The sequence below is a fragment of the Rhinichthys klamathensis genome, unplaced genomic scaffold (assembly GCF_029890125.1).
Source record: "Rhinichthys klamathensis goyatoka isolate OS25496 unplaced genomic scaffold, OSU_Roscu_1.1 h1tg000172l_1, whole genome shotgun sequence".
NCBI lineage: Eukaryota > Metazoa > Chordata > Actinopteri > Cypriniformes > Leuciscidae > Rhinichthys > Rhinichthys klamathensis.
In genome coordinates this window covers 1400119-1422453 of record NW_026606702.1, presented here as the reverse complement: position 1 = coordinate 1422453, position 22335 = coordinate 1400119, and the positions used below count along the sequence as shown (strand labels likewise).

The following is a 22335-nucleotide window of genomic DNA, read 5'->3' as shown; positions in this document are numbered from 1 at the left end:
GTCTGATGAGTCTCGATTTCTGTTGAGACATTCAGATGGTAGAGTCAGAATTTGGCGTAAACAGAATGAGAACATGGATCCATCATGCCTTGTTACCACTGTGCAGGCTGGTGGTGGTGGTGTAATGGTGTGGGGGATGTTTTCTTGGCACACTTTAGGCCCCTTAGTGCCAATTGGGCATCGTTTAAATGCCACGGCCCACCTGAGCATTGTTTCTGACCATGTCCATCCCTTTATGGCCACCATGTACCCATCCTCTGATGGCTACTTCCAGCAGGATAATGCACCATGTCACAAAGCTCGAATCATTTCAAATTGGTTTCTTGAACATGACAATGAGTTCACTGTACTAAAATGGCCCCCATAGTCACCAGATCTCAACCCAATAGAGCATCTTTGGGATGTGGCGGAACGGGAGCTTCGTGCCCTGGATGTGCATCCCACAAATCTCCATCAACTGCAAGATGCTATCCTATCAATATGGGCCAACATTTCTAAAGAATGCTTTCAGCACCTTGTTGAATCAATGCCACGTAGAATTAAGGCAGTTCTGAAGGCGAAAAGGGGTCAAACACAGTATTAGTATGGTGTTCCTAATAATCCTTTAGGTGAGTGTATTTCTATATGTGTGAAAGAGGATACAAATTTGATTTGAAAAACACATCTCTCATTTAGCATTCAAAGTTCAATAACCTTCAAGTTATTATACCAAAATTACTTTGAAGAATGAGCAGTCCATGACCTCTTTCTCCCAAGCGACTCCAGATACTCTGACCTTGTTTTTACCCCCGCTTTTCCAGCCAAAACATTGCCAACATTAGCACGCAACGGCATGCTTGGGTTTGTGCGGTCTCATTTCAATTTCGCATGTGAATGAGGATGTCAGAGCGGATGCGGGCTGGTGGCTTAAACGGCCAGTCAATGCTGTCAGTCGTGACCAAAGTCTGAGCTAAGATGTCTATAGCACACTGAAAACTGAAGAAAAATTACAGTTGATGTCACACATCCTGCCTTTGCTTTTACCCAAAATCACAGTGGGATCGCACAACAATCATAAAAAAATAAATACGGTCACAATCATACCAACAAATCTTTTGAGTATCTGGGAGAGGTCATGATCAAGTTCTGTTTTACCTGTGATAAGATTATGGGTGCTTTCACACCTGGATCGATTTGTTTTGTTCCGGAACAGATCCGAAACAGAATACTTTGTTCCGAATCAATTTAATTTGTCACTCTGTTCACACCACTGTTGTAAAGCGGTCCAAATCGCGCACCCTTCCAGGGCTTTCCTTACGCCTTTTCGTCACTACCTCATGCGTTCAGGTCGCGCATTCCATTGTGGGACATCGCCATGACAACAGTAGCCTAACACAAAATGAATCGCGGGTTGACTTGGTGCTACGAAGAGGTGAAATGCCTCATAGATATTTGGTCGGAAGAACACATCTCCCGGATATTGGAAACTACACACAAGAACACCGAAGTGTACAAGAAGATCAGCTATAAAATAAAAGAGAGGGGTTATGAACGGTCCGTCGAGCAGTGCCGCGCAAAGGCGAAAAAACTCCGACAGCAGTACATAAAGGTACGAGACCACCTTGCCTATTGATTTGTTCCGGTTCGTGGGTCGGTTGTGTTCTCACTACAAATGAACCGCTCCAGGGTTCGTATGGAATCGAGCCGAGACCGGTTGTTTTGTTCCGATTCAGAGTGCGATTGTTGTGTTCACATATGACCAAACGAACCGGTCCAAAAGGGAAACGCCCCTTTGTTTCGGAACAACGTCTCCAATCGATCCAGGTGTGAAAGCACCCTATGTGTGCATGTGTGTTGGCTAAGTGTATTTGAGCTAATATTTGGCAGTGTGTGTTTATCACCTGCTGTCAAATGGCAGGTCTCCTGGCAGTATGTGTGTGCTGTCCCGTCCAATGAGAAATCGCACACGGGCGAAGAACTGACGCGAAGGGCGTGTCTCGAAAGGGGCGTGGCTCTGCTGAATGATGTCACGTGGGTCAGGCGAGCCTTGGCACAGCGGGGCACTCACACACACCTGCTGACTACAACAGTCTGGGTCGACACAGTCCACGAGACCATCTGAAACACACATACACACTTTACATGCGGAGACATGTAGCCTTGATGCAGCTTGCCCTTGCTCTGCGTGTGTCTGCGTGCGCGTGATCTCATTTGTCAGCTCCATTAAAGGGGATCTGTGTTTTTAACCTCCCACAGGAGAAAGTCTCAGAGAGAATAACCCAGAAAGCTCTCTCTTTCTCTCTCTCTCACAAACACACACACTGTATATTTACTTAGATACATTAAAGAGGACATATTATAGACTTCTGTTGTTTTTATATAAAGCTAATGGTTAACGATTACAGACTCAAACTAACGCAACCGCTAATTTTTTTTTTGTTTGTTATTTAAATTTTTTTTTCCCATTGAGAATATCTCTAAATGGATGTTTTGTTAGATTTAGATTTCTACGGACAATTTAGTGTTTTACCCAAAAGCTAACTTAAACCCCTTTACACAATCTGAGACATAAGAGAAACAGTATTATCTAAAAAAAAAATAAAAAAAATTGTTTCCTTATATATGTGTAAAAATATTACTTTTGATCAATATAATGTATTCTTGCTGAATCAAAGTATTTATTTATTTTTTAACTTGTGAACAGTAGTGTAACTAATCACGCTGTAGAACAATACCTTTGTGAGAATGTATCTGTTAACCTAAAGCATAATTCATCCTCTCTATATGTCATCCACAAAGCTCATGTCCTATAGGGGTCTTTACCACTGTCATTATCTTTACTGTCATTGCACTCGGTTTCCATGACGACGTTACAGCCCGGGCCACTCCATCCCGACTGGCACACACAATGCCAACCGCTCTGCTCCAGCGTACAGCGTCCATTACCATTACACAACCCAGGACATGCATCTAAGAGAGAGACAGAACACCTATAACAATGATATTTTTCTTCAAAGATTGTTCATATAAAAGACATCACAAAGTCATCTTTTCATTTCTACATTCAGTCATCACACATATAATACTAACCTTTATCAAACAGATCCAGGTAATGTGCTGCTGAAAGAGTTACAAAATGAAAGACGGAGAGAACAAAGAGGAGAAATTACATTTGAGACATTCTTCAGAGAAGCTCTGTGTGTGCGTGTATGCGCATTGTTTTTTTTTTTAAGTGCCCCTGTCGTTTGCTGCCTTAAGCGTATATTTGTCCCCTGAGTTTCAAAGACTGTTCTCATCATGAGCACCACAATTAAAGGAACAGTGGGTTGGAGGAGGAAAAAATAAGGAAAAAGAGGAAGAGAGAGAGAGACAGACAGGCAGAAAGAGAGAGACTGTTTAGTTTATACATCATCTACAAGGGAAAAACACGGCTCCATGTTGGTTCAGCGTCAGTTGATTTACATGTTTTATAAAAAATGCATGACGCTTGTCAAATAATCGGTTAAAATGGAAAATAATCATGAAGATATGATATTTACAAAGTGTCTGGAGCATGATTCCAAAAGATTGCCAGTCAGAATGAAGATAGTTTTTTATGCTAACGTGTTAATCAAATATGACACCCAGCTGTCAAAGGGTTGGCGAAATGTCAGGGAAATATCAAGACTGAAAAGACAAGTTAAAAAAAAGGGTATAAAGGACTGCATGTATAATCATTCTTGTATAATGATTATACATGCAGTTTCTATGACCTCATTTTAAATGAGAGCCTACATGGGACATTTTATTATTTATAACGTATTATTATTTATATACTATTATTTTATATATAAAAAAAAACATTATATATATATATATATAAATGTATTTATTATGTATTGCAGGATTATTAAAGTGAATAGCAAAAAAGCTATATATACATGTATATACATGTAACAAGGGATCAGAGAGAGGTTTGAAAGTTTTTTAAGAAATCTTATGCTCCACAAAGCTACATTTATGACCAAAATACAGTTAAAATCGAATCGCAGCAGTATTTAACACAAACAAAATAACAAATACGCAGGAGAACGGGATAAATGCAAGAGTTACACAACCAACATAACATAGACAAGAAAAGACAAAAAAGACAAATTCGCTTTCACAAATTTGCATATTTTTGAAGTTTACACGGAAACGATAAAGGTATCGTTTTCAAAAGTTTACGTTTTCAATGTTCAACGTTTTCCCTCAAAGCGCTGTTGTCATGTAAATGAACGGCCATTCGGCCAAAACGCAAAAACTGTTTTCCGTTTTTAGTTGAAAACAGTGTTGTGTAAACAGCCCCTTAGTAAAGGGAGAAAACATGGAACAGGTGGGGTTAATCAATTAACAAATGAGTAACCATGGAAACAAATGAAAACATACCTTGAAACTTTAACAACAAATGAACAGAGACAAAGGACACAAGAACTAACACAGGTAAAACAGAAACCACCAGTGACAAATATTGTGAAATATTATGACAAATTTCAAATAACTGTTTTATATTATAATACAGGTAAAAACTCGAAAAATTTGAATATCGTGCAAAAGTTCATTTATTTCAGTAATTCAACTTAAAAGGTGAAACTAATATATTATATAGACTCATTACATGCAAAGTGATATATTTCAAGTCTTTATTTGTTATAATTTTGATGATTATGGCTTACAGCTTATGAAAACCCCAAATTCAAAATTAGAATATTGTGAAAAGTTTTTCATAGCTGTAAGCCATAATCATCAAAATTATAACAAATAAAGGCTTGAAATATCTCACTTTGCATGTAATGAGTCTATATAATATATAGTTTCACCATTTAAGTTGAATTACTTAAATAAATTAACTTTTGCACGATATTCAAATTTTTCGAGTTTCACCTGTATATTTTAAAATGTACAGTATAGAAAGTTAAATATCTTTACTGTCACTTTTTATCAGTTTATTGCATCCTTGCTGTATATAAGTATTCATTTCTGATAAAAAAGAACAAAAGGATCTTACTGATTCTAAACTTTTGAACAGTATTATATATAATATGATCTAATAGTGTGATATAATATAATACAAACACTATTTTAGACATACCAATAGTGCAGTGCTCTCCCTCCCAACCAGGCTGACAGACACACTGTCCGTCCCTGCACTCTCCATGCTCTTCACAGGTTGGATGGCATGCCTGTTTGTCACAAGTGGTCCCTTCCCACCCCTCCTCACATTGGCAACGTCCAGCAACACACACACTATGGGTGCTGCAGGGAACGGGGCAAACCTCTGAAATGAGTCACAAAGCGACAGAGAGAAAATACATTTGTTATTATTCATTATCATCGACTAAGTATTTGTTCACGCTGCATCTTCTTCATCACAGGGGTCTTGGATTTTATAGACACCTATTGGATACGTGAATTACCATGTTTACCAACTCTTGCCGCTTCACTTCAAAGCTGTTTCTCTTTTGTTTTGTGTCTTTTTGTATTTCCTCCATTTCATTCTAAACATACAGTATATGGACATTCTTGAATTCAATCCCAATGATTTTCTGTGTTGTTGGAGGTTCATGCTGGTACACAGCTGACTGCTGCACTGTACCATGACTGGAAAGCTGAGAGCTCTCTTCCTGCTGTGCCTGTGTCTTGTGTGGTCATGTGTTCACACTCTGCACTTGACATCCCAGCGTTTTGATCGGTGGCATGGCTGCTGCCGGTCGTCACGGTTTGTTTCATCGCTCCAGTAGGGACTGCTTGTTTGGACATTTTTTCAACTGATTCTGTTTGGACTGTCCGGTGCATTTCAAACAAGCTGAGCAGCCTTGAACACTGGCTGAAAGTACTATATACTAGGGGTAGGCACGGGTACTCGAGTACTCGAGTACTCGTACGTGACAGCGAATGATGAAAACGATGATCGCCCCCACGTTTTTAAAAAATCTTTTTCTAATTGGTTATTGTGGCATTTGGGGCGGTTCCTGCGGTCTGATTTGTTAGCGTTAGACACCACGCCTTCCAGACCGGCGAAATAAAGTGAAACTGGATTTGAAAAACGCGCACTAAAGTGATGCCTGGAATCACTTTGATCATGAAATACAGTTAAGATGTGCAGCGCCAATCTATCATATGCATAACATAATAATGAGAACACGATTGTAATAGGATGTTGTAAATTCTCTGTGCTTTCGTTTTTCAACGCGCTGTCCACAACATCAGACTAACACGGTCAAGTTCATGTGCGCATTCGCGTCTTTTGGTGCAGATGTAAGTTGTAAGATTACTTTTATGTTGTCTATATCTGATTAATCTCAAATAAGAAGTGTTTGGTTGAGTTTAATATCCAGCTAGAAAAATGTGGCCGTTTACAGACCATTCACTCACTCATCAGTCTGACATTATTGACTATGATCAGGTTATTTCTTATTTGAGACGGTCATATTCCTTTTAGATAGGCTTGATGGGCAAAAATCATTGATGATATTAATAATGCAGCAGTGTTATTTTGTTCTATTTTTTTTTTAAACAGTAAACTTATGTTTTATTTAAAGTTGCTTCTAGTTATGGCCTCGAAAACGTGCAGTGATTCACTTTCTATCATGAAAAATAAAAATTAAGTGCAAGATGTGCAGCGCCAATATACATGCCATATTCAGCATTATAATGAGAACAGGATTGTGATAGAATGTTGTAAATTCTCTGTGCTTTAGTTGCCCGTGTATCAGCGCACTGTTAAGAGAAGAGCGCATCCAGAGTTTTACTTTCAAACCATAGACAACTAGTTCACATGTGCATTCGCGTCCTTTTGTGCAGATGCAAGTTGTAATATTACTATTATGTTATATATCTAGGATATCTGATTATTAATCTCATAGGATGTGTCATAGAACGGGCTTCAGTTTACTGGAGATCATTTACTCTTCAGCTTTACCTCAACCAGCTATTCCTTTTAGATGTTTCTTTTTCGATAACATTGATGCATCATGATCTAGCAGTTTTTTTTCTATTCATACGGTCATGTTTTCATAGACATGTTTTGATGTCATATTTTTATTTGTCAACATTCATTTTCATAAATGTCTTAAAATATAAAAAATTTCATGACGGAGACATTCGGGGGGGCGGATATGAAATTTTCATATCCGCCCCCCGAATACTGGAGTACTAATTTTTTCAGACCTGTCAATGATCAAAATGAGAAATTAACAAAAATGCCCATCCCTACTATATGTAAACTTATTATTCTTTATTATTGTTGTGTTATGTCAGCATGGCGGTGCTCATAAGGGGGTGACCCACTCCATGTAGAGCAGGGATGAGCAACTTCCCTGAAGAATTTTGATCCAACCCTAATCAAACACACCTGAACAAGCTAATACATATCTTCAGGGTTATTAGAAAGCTACAGGCATTTATTGGTGCGTTTTTATCAGGGTTGGAGCTAAACTGTGTAGAGTAAAACAGGTTTCATCATCTGATGTGAGTTTAAAAAATGTTTTCATCATATTTTGTACAACTTTTTTAATTAATAAAAAAATTTATTCAGTGCACATTCAGTTGTGAAGAACGAGCGTAAAGAGAGGAGAACTTCACACACATCCTCTCCTCGCCTTCTACAGTCTGCTTTATCACACCAGCCTAAACTGTTCACAAGTTACTGTGGTCCTGAATTCAAGACCACAGTTTTATGACAAAAACTATTTCCCTGAACCAGTAATATATCTCTGCTCTCTGGCCCCCAGACAGAATAGCTTTGTCTTCACGCGTACTTACAGGATTCGTGACGGGTCAAACTGAGATGACAGTTTTTCATATCTTAAAAGTCACTTAAAATCAGCAGCCAAATCTCTCCTCTGTAACTGCAGCACTGAGTGTTCAGTTTGGACAGCCTCTCCTCTGTCTTTTTCTCACTTCTATCGCCCTCTACGTGTCTTACCATTCAAAACAAATTATCCTTGCTGTTCTATAAAGCACATCGGACGAGAGTTCTTCCTCTCAATCACACACGAGATATAAATGTCTGGAAATGACAGGAAGGGCATTAAACCGCAATGTTTATTAATACACACATTATCAATTTTACTGCTCTGCCGTGAAAACGGGCAGTTTCATGCTGTAATATTCATGCATTTTGATAAATATTGCATTTTGATAATATAATATTTAATAAATGCTTTCATATTCTAGCCAGTGGCCATAAGGCACTGAGTTACAAAATCCTGCCGATCTTCCAGAAAAGCAATCTCTCTGCAATAAAACAGTGTTCTTATTTAAATATCATGATTGTTAACCAGGAAATGATGAAACTGGTGGCATGTTCATGAATAGGGTACAAAATAGGACCTGAAATTCTTATAACAGGAAGTTCTTCACTATAAACAAATAGCACGGTGAAAGGAAGCGTTTAACCTTCAAAACATATTGATAGACAACCTCAGGAGAGGTCAGACTAAATATTACAAAAAAAAATTATTTTCTATTAATTTAATGTGAGGTTTCCAATTTGTGCAACCTTGTAATGATCATTTATGATGTTTAATACATCCAACTTAAATAAAAAAGTGCAAATAAATAAATAAAAATGCCAGAATGAGTAGCAGCTAGGTAAATAAGGTTGCCGATTTAGCCAAAATTATGTTATCACTCAGTTATGGCTAGATAGTTTAGGACTAAATGTTAGTTTGTAGTTATTAAAAAAGTTTTATGTACCATAAATTAAAGGAACATGTTTATTTTAACATTGACTGATAAAGTGAGGAGATTATCTAGTTGTCCTCTTGTCCCACCTGTAGAAAGAGATACATTTTGACAAATTATGTCACAATTTTGAAGTTGTATGATTTCAGTTATAGGGTACTGTTGCAAAAAAACCTTAGTGGTGAGATGGGCAAAATTCTTCACATTATATGCAATTCTTCATACCGTTTACAACAGGCTACTCTTCATGCTAGGTTAATTTTATATTATATAATACTGTACTTCACCAGATATATCCAATAGTTCTCACAACCGAAAAATATGGAATTTGGGCCGCTAAAGCTTTTAAAATAGTAATGGGATACCAAAGTGTAGCGTATTCGTGGACAGTGCCTGGTATATATCATGCATTTAACTGCGATCCTCTCCCTCCATCTGTAAAACACAAGGAAATTCTACAGTCCAGCAGGTTATTTTACGAGATGCACAATCAATCAGACAATAAGAATGACTCTGTTTTCTCTCTATTAAAGAAAGTACATTCCCCTTTTACAATATATATCACATTACAATTAAGAGCCGATCCATACTCCAGCACATAGTGCCCTGCTTTACTCTGTCAGACAAGAGCGGAACTGGATTTGGAGTTCAATAGTAACTGAATCAAACTAAAATCAAAAACTTCTGAGTGAGAGACGTGTGACCAAATGATGAAAAAGCACTTTCAAGGCTGGAAATACAAATGATAAGATGGAGAAAGCTTTTGTACACATTTGTATGTGTGCATTGATTGTAACTAACCCATGGTGCAGTCGTCGCCACTCCAGCCTGGCTCACACACACACCCCCCTGTCTGGGCTTGGTACGTTCCATGACCTGAACATTGCTCTTTACAGGCAGGAAGTGCCGTCTCACAGCTCTCACCTCCCCAGCCTGCGGAACACACACACTCACCGCGCACACACACACCCCGACCAGAGCACAAGGGATCCACGCAATCGACTGTAGACACACAACCAAACACACAGAAATAGGAGATTTAGTACCCATGAACATTTAATTACAGGTGCATGTAGGATGTATGTGCATATAAAGCCATATTCAGACTGAGTATTTCTTCACACAATTCGGGTAGAAATTGAGGTGCAAATTACCTCTGAGACATCTAATCCCATCCAGATAGGAAAGCGTGTGATTGCAGTTTATAACTGTTTTCGCAACACATCTCCTCATATATTTTGACCTGTGTCAAACACCATAATTACAGCTGAAATTCATGTGCTGTCTAGTGCATTTTCATTATAGATTTGGAAAATTAATTGTAGGTAAAACAAGATTTGAGTTTAGCATACCAGTTGTACTGGTAAGTGAGACAGCTAAGCTGATAATTGTTGTCATGTTATGGCCATCATATTTTGTCCAAATAAATTAAAAATAAATGCTACAGTGTATTTAGGGATCACAACATTATTATGTACAGTATGAAAAAAAAAAATTTATTTTAAGCTTAACATTAAAATTTTGATTATTACTGCTTTTTAACTGAGCGTAAGATAACGACCAAGATAATCTGTGTGTGTTTCTCATTTGTACTGTAAGTTGCGTCCGGAAAATGAATAAATGTAAATGTAGTAGAAAAGATTCAATCTTTTCCTTAATAATATACATTATAATTATATCATATAATCTCTATTTGGTCTGAATCAGAATATGAAATTATGGGCCTCCTCTGTTAATAATTATAACTCGAACGTCGTTAAGAAAATGAATTATGTCTGAATAGTGCTTAAAACAGAGTCAGAGACAGCGAAACATAAAAACTCCACAGTTAGAGAGAGTGCATAACAAAAAAGAACAAGATACAAATACATGGAAATTCCAATTACAACAGCAACAATATGTTCACTTCTGTGTGTGTGTAGATGCGGAAGGTGTCTGATGGAAAAGCTAATTTGGTGGATGGATCTACATGGGATTAAATTGAGTCTCTCTCTTTAGCTCTCTCTTTCTCTCACTCTATCACTGAAATGGCAGCAATGAATTTTCAGCTTAATGGTTATGGGAGAAAGTGTGTTTAAAATCCAATTACAGGACATTCATCATAAACAAGCCGCGAAGATAGACTTGTAGCTCTATACGCACACATGCACTCGCACTGAGCATGATGGTCATGAAGCAGATGAGGGTTATTTGTGCTTCAAACTCAATCTTTCTATCTAAAAATGAATCTAGTCCATCAAAAGCTGAAAATGTTTTAATGAAAGATTTGAGTGTGTGTGTGTGTGAGCTGTACCTTGCTCACAGTTATCGCCCTTGAATGCAGGAGCACACACACAGATTCCGTTGACACATTCTCCATTGTTGGAACAGGTGGGATCGATACACTGGCCTTCCTCCACCTCACACTCAGCCCCCTTCCATCCAGTGTGACACACACACACACCTTTCTCGTAATCACCATTACCACTACACAGCACTGGGCAAGAGTCTGAAATATACACAAAAGCATAAAATATTAAATTAATCAGATCCTTGTAACATTGTGTAACTGTGAGATTGTAATATTGTTTGAAAATAAAGCTTATTTAGTTTGTTTATAACTGCAATGATGTTTGATGGCATTATTGTACAGATAAAATGCATATCACATTAAACATTAAGGTTTTTTTTGCATAATTATATCGTGTATCATTGGGTGATCATGATATATTATGTATTATTGTGTGATTATGATGATGTGTTATTGTGTTGAGTTATACCTTTTGAACAATCTGGCCCCAGGAAGCCAGTAAAACAGTGACAATGTCCGGCGACACACTCTCCGTTACCGTTACAGTTAGTGGAGCAACCGTCTATTGTTTCTGAACACACAAACACAATAAAATTCACTATACAATTAAATCATTCTGAAGTTTTGTATCAATTTACCTATTTGTATCACAAGCAAGCATTTTTACATCCAAAAACACAATCATGATGCAATAATATAGCGTATATTAAAAAGAAAATGATAAAAAAAAAAAAAGGTAATAGACAAAAACAATAGTTGCATTTTCAGCGTGATCTCTCACCAATGGGTGTGCTGTACACTACCACCTGTTCCATCTTGCGACCATCATTATAGAAAGCCAGGTACCAGGTGCCTACATCAAGATATTCCACAAAACCTGTCTCCTGCAGGGCAGACATCAGCAGACTCCGTGGAGGAGCGTTCGGAGTTTTGACATTCCGGGAATCCTGCTTTATCAGCTGTCTCCCATCCAGCAACTTCACAAAGTCAAACTGGAGAAACAGGACATATAGTTAGTTTTATGTGTATCTGATCTAAATTGTGCTAAAAGAACATAGCACAGATCTAAAGTTGAATTCATGCCCTTGGCACTGACCATCCATAACTTGGAGATATAACTTGGAGCTTTGAGTCTCAGCAGCCCCCTGTACTCTACCCTATGTCTTCTAGGTGAGGCTGACAGCCTTGGCGTACTCCCCGAAAAAACAAGCTCCTATTTTTAAGTCCAAAACTTGCCAAAACATGCATCCCACAGAACTGTAAAAAATATATCAAGTATATCCACCCAACACTGGCAACAACTCATGCTACATTACTTTCATCTAGATAAACGGTAAGACTTTAAAATAAGGTTTCATTAGTTAGCATTAGTGAACTACTTTAGTTAACATGAAATAAGAATTAACTATACTTCTACAGCATTTATTAATCTTAGTTACTGTTAATTTCAACATTTACTAATACGTTATTAAAATCAAAGGTTGTATTTGTTAACATTAGTTAATGCACTGTGAACTAACATGAACAGCTGGATTTGTATTAACTAACATTAACAAAGATTAATAAATACTGTAACAAATATATTGCTCATTGTTAGTTCATGTTAGTTAATGCATTAACTAATGTTAACAAAAGATACCTTATTGTAAAGTGTTACCAGAGAAACTGAGTGTGTCTGACAAACTCTCTGAATGCCTTGATGTCTGGGAATCTAGTTTCAGATGCATTAATATGAACCCATGATACCAAACATATTCATTATCTGCACCTGTAGGAAGTCTCCACTGGGTTAATGCATGGCATCACATATACCTTCCTGTTCATTTAATGAGAAAATATAATGATAATATGAACAAATAAAAAGAAATATCAGTAGTGCAAAACAAAATAAAAATAAACTAAGGACGTATCAAATGTAAAGTAAAATACTATACAATGTAAAATGAACTAAAGCAACAGTGTGAACAAATAAAATTAAATACAGTGCAAAATAAAGTAAAAAGAAATGCCGTAACAGTGCAAAGTTAACTTATAAAGTAGCAATTAACTTAATTAAATAAATAAAAAAGGAATAAATTAAACCATGTCAAATTAAGAATTAAGAAATAAAACGAAACATCAATAGGGCAAAAAAACAAATAGTATAGACAAATAAAATAAGATAATCAGTAGTGCAAAATAAAATAAAAATACAATAAACCAAGAAAGCAACAGTCAATGAATGCAAGAAAAAAGTGATAGATGTAAAAATAAGGTAAAATGAGGTAAAACAACAGTGTGGAAAAGTTCTCTAAAAAATAAAACAAAAATATCTGTAGTGCAAAATAAACCAGGTAAAGTAAAATGAAATATAGTAACAGTGCAAAGTAAACTAAGAAAGTAGCAATCAGCCTTATTAAAGTTAAACAAAAGGAACATATGATATATATATATAAAAAAAAAAAACAAGTAATGTTAAGAAAGAAAATGAAACATCAGTAGTGCAATGTAATAGTGCAAAATGTAGTGCAACATTTTTGTAAATTACAACAAAAAAAAAAAAACTAAGAGAGTAACAAATAATATTAAAGGATAGCAGTAAATAAGTAATATTCATTAAATAAGTAATTAAGAAAGTTAAAGGTGCAGTAAGCGATTTCTGGGAAGCACTGTTGAAAGTGGATCTGACGAGCACCAAAACACATGTAGCCAATCAGCAGTAGGGGGAGTATACACTCATGATGGGGGAGGAGAGAGAGTGAGCAAGAGGGAGATTTGAAGTTGATATTAGAACCATGCAGTACAGTAGGTCTTATAGGCTATAGGCCGTCTGATTCATTAACCCTCTGGGGACCAGAAACGCGCCGGCGCGTTTTGCTCGTTTTTTTTCACATAGCAGAAAAATAGACTTAAAGTACTACCATAATTTCTGTTCATATATATGAGAAAATAATCTGTTAAATGTCTACTTTTTATGTGCCCACATACAATCGAAATAAAATATTGTGCTTTTGTAAAATAAAGAAAATAAACAGGGTGTGCGTTCTGCCTCTCCGTCACCGTAAACTTTTTTTCTGGAGCACGTCTCTAATCTTCAACACAACTCAGCTAATACTATTCACCCAGCCATAAGCAATATATCTTTTAAATCATTTGAGTTTGTACTTTTAAATGATCCGATTCAAAACTAAAATAAATATTCTCCGTTTATGTCATCTATATAAAAAGAGAGACGTGTCAGCCGTTCTAATTATCTTTCTCTCAGCTCATTATCTCTGGTAATGTGACACGCCCACGGAGAGCACGCGCTATTCAAACGCAAATATGTGAAGCAACACATTGAGACACGTTAACGCCCATAAACTCTGAAAACACTATATTTTTTAGTCAGATTAATCTACTGTCGTCTTGCGCGGCTATATGTGGAACAATCCTGGGACATTTACCACAGAACAAGTGCTGGTTTATTTTCATTTCGAGGATGAGCAACAGATTCAGCTGAGAAGTAAGTGTTTTATGCAAGTGCTTTGTTCTAATCGCGATATAGAATAACGTTAGTGTCTGTAAACGGAAAAATAGCATACTGTTTAAATGTGAATCATGTTTGTGTGTGTGTGTGTGTGTGTGTGTGTGTGTGTGTGTGTGTGTGTGTGTGTGTGTGTGTGTGTGTGTGTGTGTGTGTGTGTGTGTGTGTGTGTGTGTGTGAATGAATTAATGAATGAATGAATGAACGCACAGATACGCATTGTTACAGACTAAATAAAAGACAACATTTCGACTAGTTTTGGATAAAGTTTTTACTCTAAAATAGACATCAAATAAGCTTTTGTTAGGAGTTTCTGCTCATATGTTAAATATATAGTATGTTTTGTCAATAAACTAATCAACTAAGATGTTAAAGTGTTTGATCCAATGCAAGCTATATCAAAATAATGAATCCTCAACTTTGAAATATGTATGATCAAACTAAGACATTTATGGAAAAAGACAATTTTCTTTTCAAGATGTTTCCAACTCTAACTTTGAACTTTGAACTGAAATAAAACCATGTCTATATGGTGAAGGGTGTGTGATAGAAGTGTCCAGACGTATGCACCCTGTATTTTAAAGAAGAACATTTAATTATTTGCGATACATTATTCATTCACAAAGAATTCAAGGACATTATTCATGTCCCTAAAGGTTGGAGTTTTCCTCATTTTTTTAATTAAGGCATTAAGATTTTTTATTCCTCTTTTTAGTCAACTTTAGCATGGGTGTGTTCACTTATTCTAAGCAGTGTGTGTGTGTGTGTGTGTGTGTGTGTGTGTGTGTGTGTGTGTTGTAAATAAATCCAAACAATCTAAAAGCCATTCTTTTTTAAATCTCCTCATTCTTTGTGCAAGGCTCCTCATAAGGGCCTGATAGCACCTAATAGGGCCATTATGGGAGGGTCTTTGTCTTTCTCAGGTGTGGAATGCCACACATATTAATGGGAGATCGCGCCTCCTCGCATAAAGCTTTCTGAAACAAAACACGTCATTAAAAATGTAAAAGACTTTATTGACTTATCTGAATGAGTAGTCAGGATGATTCTCACATAGTTTTGGAGCAAATATTCTAGACTATGTGATACAATTTTCAAAAGTCTTGTGAAGAAATAATCAATATGTGTTTTGTGGTCTTATTTCAGCAACTTTCATGTACATACATGTTGCTCACATATCATGGTAGCCCCGTTTGTGCTATATAGAGTGAATTTACACCTTTGCCATTAACAAGTTTATAAATAACTGAAAAAAGCACAAATGTCAGTGCATGTCAAAACATCCCAAGGGCCCCAAAAACACCCTGGTCCCCAGAGGGTTAATGTTAATCAAACAATTGTGGTATCATGGAAAAAAAGTTCAATATATATAATTTCCTATAGATATTTGGTTTTGACTTGGTGTGTGCCAAATTTGGTGTTATTACCAGGGATTTTAAGGTATAGTTGCTAGGTGATTTTGGTTTGGAACTCGATTTTTCTCAAAATGGACTTTGCTGACTCAATCGACTTCAAACAGGTGTAAATCAGTCATTTTTTGTCTGATTCCAACAAATCATACATTATTTTTAAGGTTTTTTAAATAACTAATTTTAGAAAATTTGCTGATTTAGACTCATTTTACCAGCACAGGTTATTCACCTATCTTTTCCCTCTGATTTTAAAGATAACTTATGTGTAGGGTTAGGTTTAGGGGTAGGGATATGGTTAGGACAAAATTTTGTTCCAGGATCAACAAAATATGTTGACCAGGAACTTGTCTAACTATGCAAAATCAGGACGTGTGGGCACACAGTGCCAGTAGCATTTCTAGAGATATTAATCGTGAGTATCTTCCACACTCTCATTTGGTCCCCATTGTATTTTGGGAGGTCATAAACTAGGACTGATCTGTTCCTATGCTTCAACATCCATACATATGAGAGAAACATGCCTGCATTTTGAGCAAATGTGGCCATACACGCTGACATTTACCCAGTCCAGATCAAGTCTGGAGTCGCTGCAAATACGAGACGTTTACAGCTCACCATCTGTGCTCGTTTGACTCAGCCTGAGATCCGTATATCTGTGTTCAGCGTCTGTCTCATCACCCTGCACTACAGTGTCACTTCCATCCTGTAAGTGGTATGAATCTATCTCCAAGGAAACTGAAAAAGATACGTGGCGTGTGTGTCTGTCTGTCTGTATTTGGGGGGGATTGCCAGTGTTTAGACAGAGCTGTTACAAACATCAGAAACATCAATGAGCGGCGTTCTCCGAGGCACTACAGAACCCTCTGGCTATAATGAGTCCCTCTCCTCCTCCGGAGTCACTCTGGAAGCAGTGGAGGCACTGAAGCCCTATCGACTGTAATGACTCTCACGCTGACAGGCAGGAGCCAGCAGGGCAGCAGTTGCACCAGAGCCCCACTGCTTTTAATGACAGCCAGAGAAACTGAGGAACGATCGTGGGAGCTGCAATGGAGTTGACAGTCTCAGTGCAGTAGCGATCTGTCAGGCCTCAGTGAACACACACGCAAACTCGCACTCGCGCACACCAAAGTAGACTTGTGGAAGCTGTGGCAGTGTAAACATCTCTATTCTGACACACACACAAAAGAAGCCTTTTCATTAAGCAGGAACAATTAACCAGTCTTCTTGCTTTGCCTCCGCCTACATATGCAAGCCCGTATGCAAATGAGCTACAAACGAGAAGCCTTAAATTGAATTACACCGGGCTCTAATTTCTTGAGCAAAGTGAACAGTTAATCTCGGATGATATCCTGAATAATGAGATGTAATTAGCATGTTGGGGTCGTCTGAAGCACCTCGTTAGATACGCTCCTGATCCTCCTTGTTATCTGCCAGTCATAACAATATGCACTTAGACAACGTTTACCAACATGAGTTATCATGACAAAACCTGGGCACAGATACAAAAATTTGATAACACACTCCCTTTCTCACGCACGCACGCGCACGCACGCACGCACACGCTCACACACACAAGCACACATAAAACTTAGAAATAATAAATATTTTATAATTATCAATTTAAATGTTAATTTAGTATGATTATACAGGTGGTATAAAACTAATGCAATTCAAATGCAATTGCTGTGAAAAAGTATTTGCCCCTGTGAGAATTTATGTGTTTGTGCACATTTTTTATATTATAGCACAAAAGAATAGATCAGAACACAGGTCTAAAAACATGTTTTTCAAAAGTTGAACTATTTTTAGACTTGACACGGCTTATGGAGTAGGACGCAATTGATTTATAATCAATGATCTGGAAATAAAACAATCAATATTACACTCACCTAAAGGATTATTAGGAACACCTGTTCTCATTAATGCAATTATCTAATCAACCAATCACATGGCAGTTGCTTCAATGCATTTAGGGGTGTGGTCCTGGTCAAGACAATCTCCTGAACTCCAAACTGAATGTCAGAATGGGAAAGAAAGGTGATTTAAGCAATTTTGAGCGTGGCATGGTTGTTGGTGCCAGACGGGCCGGTCTGAGTATTTCACAATCTGCTCAGTTACTGGGATTTTCACGCACAACCATTTCTAGGGTTTACAAAGAATGGTGTGAAAAGGGAAAAACATCCAGTATGCAGCAGTCCTGTGGGCGAAAATGCCTTGTTGATGCTAGAGGTCAGAGGAGAATGGGCCGACTGATTCAAGCTGATAGAAGAGCAACTTTGACTGAAATAACCACTCGTTACAACCGAGGTATGCAGCAAAGCATTTGTGAAGCCACAACACGCACAACCTTGAGGCGGATGGGCTACAACAGCAGAAGACCCCACCGGGTACCACTCATCTCCACTACAAATAGGAAAAAGAGGCTACAATTTGCAAGAGCTCACCAAAATTGGACAGTTGAAGACTGGAAAAATGTTGCCTGGTCTGATGAGTCTCGATTTCTGTTGAGACAGAAATTTCTTGGTAGAGTCAGAATTTGGCGTAAACAGAATGAGAACATGGATCCATCATGCCTTGTTACCACTGTGCAGGCTGGTGGTGGTGGTGTAATGGTGTGGGGGATGTTTTCTTGGCACACTTTAGGCCCCTTAGTGCCAATTGGGCATCGTTTAAATGCCACGGCCTACCTGAGCATTGTTTCTGACCATGTCCATCCCTTTATGGCCACCATGTACCCATCCTCTGATGGCTACTTCCAGCAGGATAATGCACCATGTCACAAAGCTCGAATCATTTCAAATTGGTTTCTTGAACATGACAATGAGTTCACTGTACTAAAATGGCCCCCACAGTCACCAGATCTCAACCCAATAGAGCATCTTTGGGATGTGGCGGAACGGGAGCTTCGTGTCCTGGATGTGTATCCCACAAATCTCCATCAACTGCAAGATGCTATCCTATCAATATGGGCCAACATTTCTAAAGAATGCTTTCAGCACCTTGTTGAATCAATGCCACGTAGAATTAAGGCAGTTCTGAAGGCGAAATGGGGTCAAACACAGTATTAGTATGGTGTTCCTAATAATCCTTTAGGTGAGTGTATTGAAAGACACTTTTCAAAACTTCCACTTAAAGCTTTACTCATTTGCCACAATTTGTCTTTGAATCATCTTCAAGTCAAGTCAAGTCAAGTCAAGTCAAGTCAAGTCAAGTCACCTTTATTTATATAGCGCTTTTTACAATACAGATTGTATCAAAGCAGCTTCACAATGATAACATGAAAATAATACAACAGAGTTTGTTTCTAGAAGGAAATTGCGTCAACGTCCACCTTAAGTAAGGCAGATCAATAATATTGTTGAATATTAAATGTCCCCAACTAAGCAAGCCAAAAGCCAAGGCAACAGTGGTAAGGAACCCAAACTCCATCAGGTGACAGAATATAGAAAAAAAACCTTGGGAGAACCCAGGCTCAGTCGGGGGCCAGTTCTCATCTGGCCAACTTCATTTAAGTGATTTTCTTTGCAAATATCAGCATGTGATTAATTCCGATTATAGTTTTATAGTTACACATTTCTCAATACTTGGGTCACTTTTTCAAAACTCTTCACACTGTTCTCCTAACTAACTTTCAGCTCGGCACAGCAGTTAATTTCACATTCAAAATGCACTAAAACTACCAAAACATCATTCATGTCTAAAATAATAAAAAATTTTATAGATTCAGAATATATTTCAATATTGCATTGAATGCATTTTGTGCCAAAGCAATGATAAAGGATCCACAGTTTAGCCCACATAGACTGATGTTGTGAAGAGTTTTGAAAAATGTACCTAAGTATTGAGAAATGTGTTCTATTGTAAAAAAAATATGTAATTTACTGTACTGTAAATAATTTTACATTTTTAATAAATTTACAGATATATTATACATATTTATACAATATAACATGAAATAATGTGCACAACTCACTTAATAAAAGAACTTGGGTTATATTTTCTATATTGGTGTTTGCATGTGATTACCTGCGTGTGAGTAGGTGGTATATTCCTCCTGCCGTAGATACCCAGCAGAGCATCCCGTGTGAGTGAGATGTTGAACTTGACATACTCAGGGTGGTGAACCATAATGTGAAACCTCCAGAAGAGTCCAGGAGGAATTGCTTGGACCAGCTGTGTCCCGACGGCCACCTCTCCCCTCTCTATCACCCTGCCTCGCTGAATCACCTCTTTATCTGTCAAGCCAAATGGAAAAATGAAACTAACATACCTCCAATTTCCATGATTTATCCAGAGACAAAAAAGTTGAATAAAACGATTGGACCAAGTGTTTGCCAAGTGTGCCTGCAACATAAGCTTTAAAGTATTAGTTCATGTCATTTATTAAAGTCGTTCCAAACCTGTATGACTTTCTTTCTTCCATGGAACACAAAAGGAGACATTTTCAATGATATTCTGGTCCCTCTTTTTAATGCAATTACAATGATTGTGAACTGGAGCTTTCAGGCTTCAAAAAGGACACAAAAGACCCATAAAATTCTCATCAAAGTATTCTATATGGCTCATGCAAAATAGTTTCAGTCTCATATTCCATATGATAGCTTTGTGTGAGAAATAGACTGAAATATTGTGCAGATGACTTTTATGGTGCTTTTTTTGTTGTTGTAATTTTAAAGCTTGACAGCTTTAAATTCATTCACTTTCAGTATTTGAAAATAAAAGAGTGGTCAGGATATTCTTCATACATTTACAGAAAGCCATACAGGTTTGGAACAACATGAAGGAGAATAAATAATGGCAGATTTCTTTTGATTGAACTATTTATTTTAAGTTAAAAAAACAAAACATTTCCTCCTAAATCAGGTAGACACCAAAAGCATACACTTAATTTAAGCTTTAGGATGATAGTTGTTAAAGATTAAAAATGATGCAACTGAGCTCATGTTCTCTGATGGTCACACAAAGGCTGTAGATGTGAAAAGATTTTTTTTTTTTAAATGTGGAGAAAAAAAAAGGTGCCCGAGGGCTTTTAAATGAATCCGGTCTCTGATGCTATCAACACAGACGCCTCCACATCTAAACGTCAAAAAGAATTATGTATTTTTCAGAGGTTTGGTTGATGTGAATCAAAAGTGATCATCTGCAGGACTCTTTGAAAAGCTCTGCTGTCTAGAGTCAAATTCAGGTGACGGCAAAGATGAAACGGCACCTGCTGTATCTAGACAGAGCTTTGGTAGCGGGACCGAAACCCTTATGGACTCTCAGGTGTGAGGTTATTTACATTACCTTTGATAGAACAAGCACCTGTGCATTATTAAGTTCATGCACAGTGGGGTAGTGCATCCTCGTGGTCAAATATCTGGGTTAGACAACCAAAAAAATTGCAGGCTTGAATCCTGCAAGGGCAATTCTTGAACTATGATCAATCTGTGCCCTTGAGCAAGACACTTAACACCTGAGGTAGGTTGCTACAGGGTGAACATCCTTGCATCATAACGTAAAGGCTTTTGGAAGTTGCTGAAACAATGTGGATAAAGGGCCCCTATCACAAAAATGGTATTCTCTCTCTCTCTCTATACATAATATATATATATATGGATAAAGAGCCCCTATCCCAAAAATTGCTCTCTCTCTCTCTCTCTCTCTCTCTCTCTCTCTCTCTCTCTCTCTCTCTCTCTCTCTCTCTCTCTCTCTCTCTCTCTCTCTCTCTCTCTCTCTCTCTCTATATATATATATATATATATATATATATATATATATATATCAAATGAGACAGTAAAGATATTTATAGTGTTATAAAAGATTTCATATAAATGCTGTTCTTTTTATCTTTCTATTTATCCTTAAAAAAGAATTAGTTTCCACAAAAATCTTAAACAGCACAACTGTTTAAAACATTGATAATAATAAAAAATGATTTTTTTGAGTAACAAACCAGTGTTCAGGATGATTTCTGAAGGATCATGTGACACTGAAGACTGGAGTAATGATGCTGAAAAATCAGCTTTGGCATCACAGGAATAAATTACATTATAAAATATATTAAAATAGAAAATAGTTATTTTAGATATTACTGTTTTTACCATTTTTGTGAACAAATAAGTGCAATATCGGTGAGCATAGACAAAAAAAACATTATTATTAATTAAATAAAAAAATGTAAAAAATAATTAAAAAATCTTACCGACCCCAAACGTTTGAATGGTAGATGTGTACATACAGTATGTACTTAAAATAACCATTTCAGGATATTTCAGGACAATTATCTGTTTATGTAATTACTTTTGGCACTTCTTAAACTCTTGTAATATTTATATTTCAGTCTTGGAGTTACAATGTAATCATAGGAACATTTCCTATAGATAAATATTCTGTTCTATTTTATCCAATTAACATGGCAATACAAAATCTACTAAACAAGGACATTTTCTTTCATTTGCACT

General features: G+C 37.1%; 1 protein-coding gene across 7 annotated transcripts in view; it reads right to left on the bottom strand.

The window, feature by feature from the left end:
• tenm1 (teneurin transmembrane protein 1) overlaps positions 1-22335 on the bottom strand; it is a 185562-nt gene that overhangs the window by 67393 nt on the left and 95834 nt on the right. For 3 of the 7 annotated variants that reach the window (XM_056260097.1, XM_056260094.1, XM_056260095.1), the window contains exons 7-15: positions 19919-20127; positions 11757-11967; positions 11445-11546; positions 10979-11173; positions 9487-9687; positions 5090-5275; positions 3070-3099; positions 2803-2949; positions 1881-2097 (exon numbers count right to left, since the gene is read on the bottom strand). In XM_056260097.1, the coding sequence (XP_056116072.1) occupies positions 1881-2097; positions 2803-2949; positions 3070-3099; positions 5090-5275; positions 9487-9687; positions 10979-11173; positions 11445-11546; positions 11757-11967; positions 19919-20127 (1498 nt within the window). The remainder of the gene's footprint in view (positions 1-1880; positions 2098-2802; positions 2950-3069; positions 3100-5089; positions 5276-9486; positions 9688-10978; positions 11174-11444; positions 11547-11756; positions 11968-19918; positions 20128-22335) is intronic. The other 4 variants (XM_056260098.1, XM_056260096.1, XM_056260100.1 and 1 more) reach the window with 2 other exon arrangements.